The sequence below is a fragment of the Fonsecaea erecta genome, assembly GCF_001651985.1.
Source record: "Fonsecaea erecta strain CBS 125763 chromosome Unknown Scaff28, whole genome shotgun sequence".
Taxonomy (NCBI): domain Eukaryota; kingdom Fungi; phylum Ascomycota; class Eurotiomycetes; order Chaetothyriales; family Herpotrichiellaceae; genus Fonsecaea; species Fonsecaea erecta.
The window spans coordinates 6772-9072 of record NW_017387271.1 but is presented as its reverse complement, the minus strand read 5'-3'; the positions used below and the strand labels follow the sequence as shown (position 1 = coordinate 9072).

The 2301-nt window shown below is 51.0% G+C and overlaps 1 protein-coding gene across 1 annotated transcript; it reads left to right on the top strand.

The window, feature by feature from the left end:
* Window positions 1-669: 669 nt before the first annotated feature.
* On the top strand, window positions 670-981 carry AYL99_12070 (hypothetical protein; the record flags this gene model as incomplete). Its single annotated transcript, XM_018843552.1, has 1 exon — window positions 670-981. One exon carries the CDS (start codon window positions 670-672, stop codon window positions 979-981), a length of 312 nt encoding a protein of 103 aa, XP_018687117.1.
* Between the last annotated feature and the right edge of the window lie 1320 nt (window positions 982-2301).

The following is a 2301-nucleotide window of genomic DNA, read 5'->3' as shown; positions in this document are numbered from 1 at the left end:
CACAGACAAGGCGAAAACAGAATTTGAACGTGGGGCGAGCAGAAATCTACAGTCAATGTTCTTCGGGTAGCTGGCTGAGCTTGCCGCCAGCTCGGCAGGAGCGTGGATCATCAGGCTGTGCCTCAGGCACAACAGTATGTTTCAATACTGGTCTTCGAACTGGGCGGATGGCTGGACCGGCAGGTGTATCACTTATCTTTCTCTCGCTCCGTGAGGCTCGAACTAAGAGATATGACGATAATTAAAGAGATGTGCTGCGAGTGCATGGCCAATGGAGGCCATCCTTCTCGTCCAGTCTGAACATATGCCACCTCTTAAATTCATGGTAATAGAATTTATCAACACTATCGGAGTGCTCGATCATTGATCCGACGGTCCTTTGCTCCACAAGGGACAATTCTTCACCCCTGCGACTCGGGACATTGTCAAGAAGACCGATGAGAATTTCAGCGTCATAAACTTTGCAATGATCTATGTGATGGGAGCTGTGACGGCCGGTCGAGCTCAGCTCCTAGCGATGAGTTTGTCCTTCAGCGATAGATTAGATCATCCCCGCTCTGTGTGGACTCTTTTCCAGTGAAATTTCTACTGTTGAACTCTTCGGCGGTCCACTCTCTGCCGTTACACCACTCTCTTTTGTAATGCTCTAAAAAACCCAGCATGTGCAGCATGGACAGTGCGCGAGCCGGCAACCACGCACAAAGTTCGCGGTTACAACACCATTCTAAAGACAATTCGCCCTTATTATTGAAGATTAGCAATCCCGACATTCTTATCGTACTGGCTGATTTCCTCAGTCACAAGAAGGGTGGAGTCCAGGGCGACGACGACTTATTCCTGGAATTTGACCACCTCCTTCGATTTGATCAGGCTGAGATTGAGGACCAATACTGGGTCAGGGGTCTTTTCCTCCTCCCTGTGAGTCTTCGACTGTTGAGCGGCATCAATCTCAAAGGTCCTTTTTTCCTCAGCACCAAGTAGGTATTTCCGAAAGAATTGAGAGAGTTACTGCACAAGCTGTCCGCGTCCCGTTGGGACATTGGAGAGAATAAGACGCTTGGAAAAAGTGGCTTTAGCGGGACGAGAAACTCCCTTGCGCACCTCCCTCTGGGTGCGGCTCATCGCGATCTGCTTGGGTAGGTCTTTATCATGGACTCTCTTCGCCAGACCACTCTCTTTGCCCGTCAAGGAAGTTTTCTACCGGCAAAGGCTCAGCCAGCAAAGAGCTTATCTCGTTGGTAGAGAACAAACGCCAGCTCGGCGGAATTACTTATTGGATATGGGATAAACATGGAGTCACCGTTGCAAGCCATTCTGGATGTCGGCGTTCAGATCCCGGTACTGAGCAATCGTGAAGCTACTACGGAGTGGCTGGAGACAGCATGGGACAGCGATAAAGCCCACACCATACTACCCCTGGAAGATTTTGACGAGCTGTCCGTGTTGGTTTGGGAAGACCGATTGAACCCCTTCAAGCCTCGTCATCAGCCGCACTGTTTGACAGGTGCCTAGTCTTCTTGATGAGACCAATACAAGAGGGACTGACATGTCAGAGCCGTCAAGCTGGACGCAATTGTGACCAACGACAGATAGAAGCTGAGCTTTTAGTGCAGGTGCTACGGGCGCGGTTGACCTCCGGATAGAGTGCATGAAGATGAGGAAGTTGGGCCAAGACCAGCCGGTGAGCTTTTACATTCCACAAGAGATCCAGAGGCGCCTTCTTGCCAACACCTCACTCTCTGACAACACCTATACTCGTGTGGCTGACATTTTCTCCTGGTCCCTCGCGGATGTTTGAGAGACAATACGCAGAATTTACTATCGTTGACAGCGCAGTGCCGCCGATATGAATTGTAATCTCAGTCGCGGGTGCACACTCACTCCACTGACGGGGCACTCTGGTCCGAACCTAGGCCCCAGGATCTTCTGACGGCGATCTACAGCGGTTGAAATATGGATATAGACGCTACAAACCCAGACACACTACGTTGCCTACCCAGGCCGTCGGGAAAATAAATGTACAGCACTCTACACACCGGTACCCGGAGCTCAAACGCCCAGACCACGGCACCGTTTCACTTCAGGAGGGACAAAAGCGCAACCTCTCGCCGGAGATTGTATAAGAACCAGAAACACCAAGGACCATGCGACGGTATACCCACCCGATTTGAAAACCATGGTGGTGGAGGGAATCATCAACCACGGTGCGAAGGTCTTCCGGTCAAACTTTCAAAATATGGCCGAACAAGCCCGACTACACTCCACGCAAGTGTGACAGTTTCCATCCGACGTCCTCGTAAC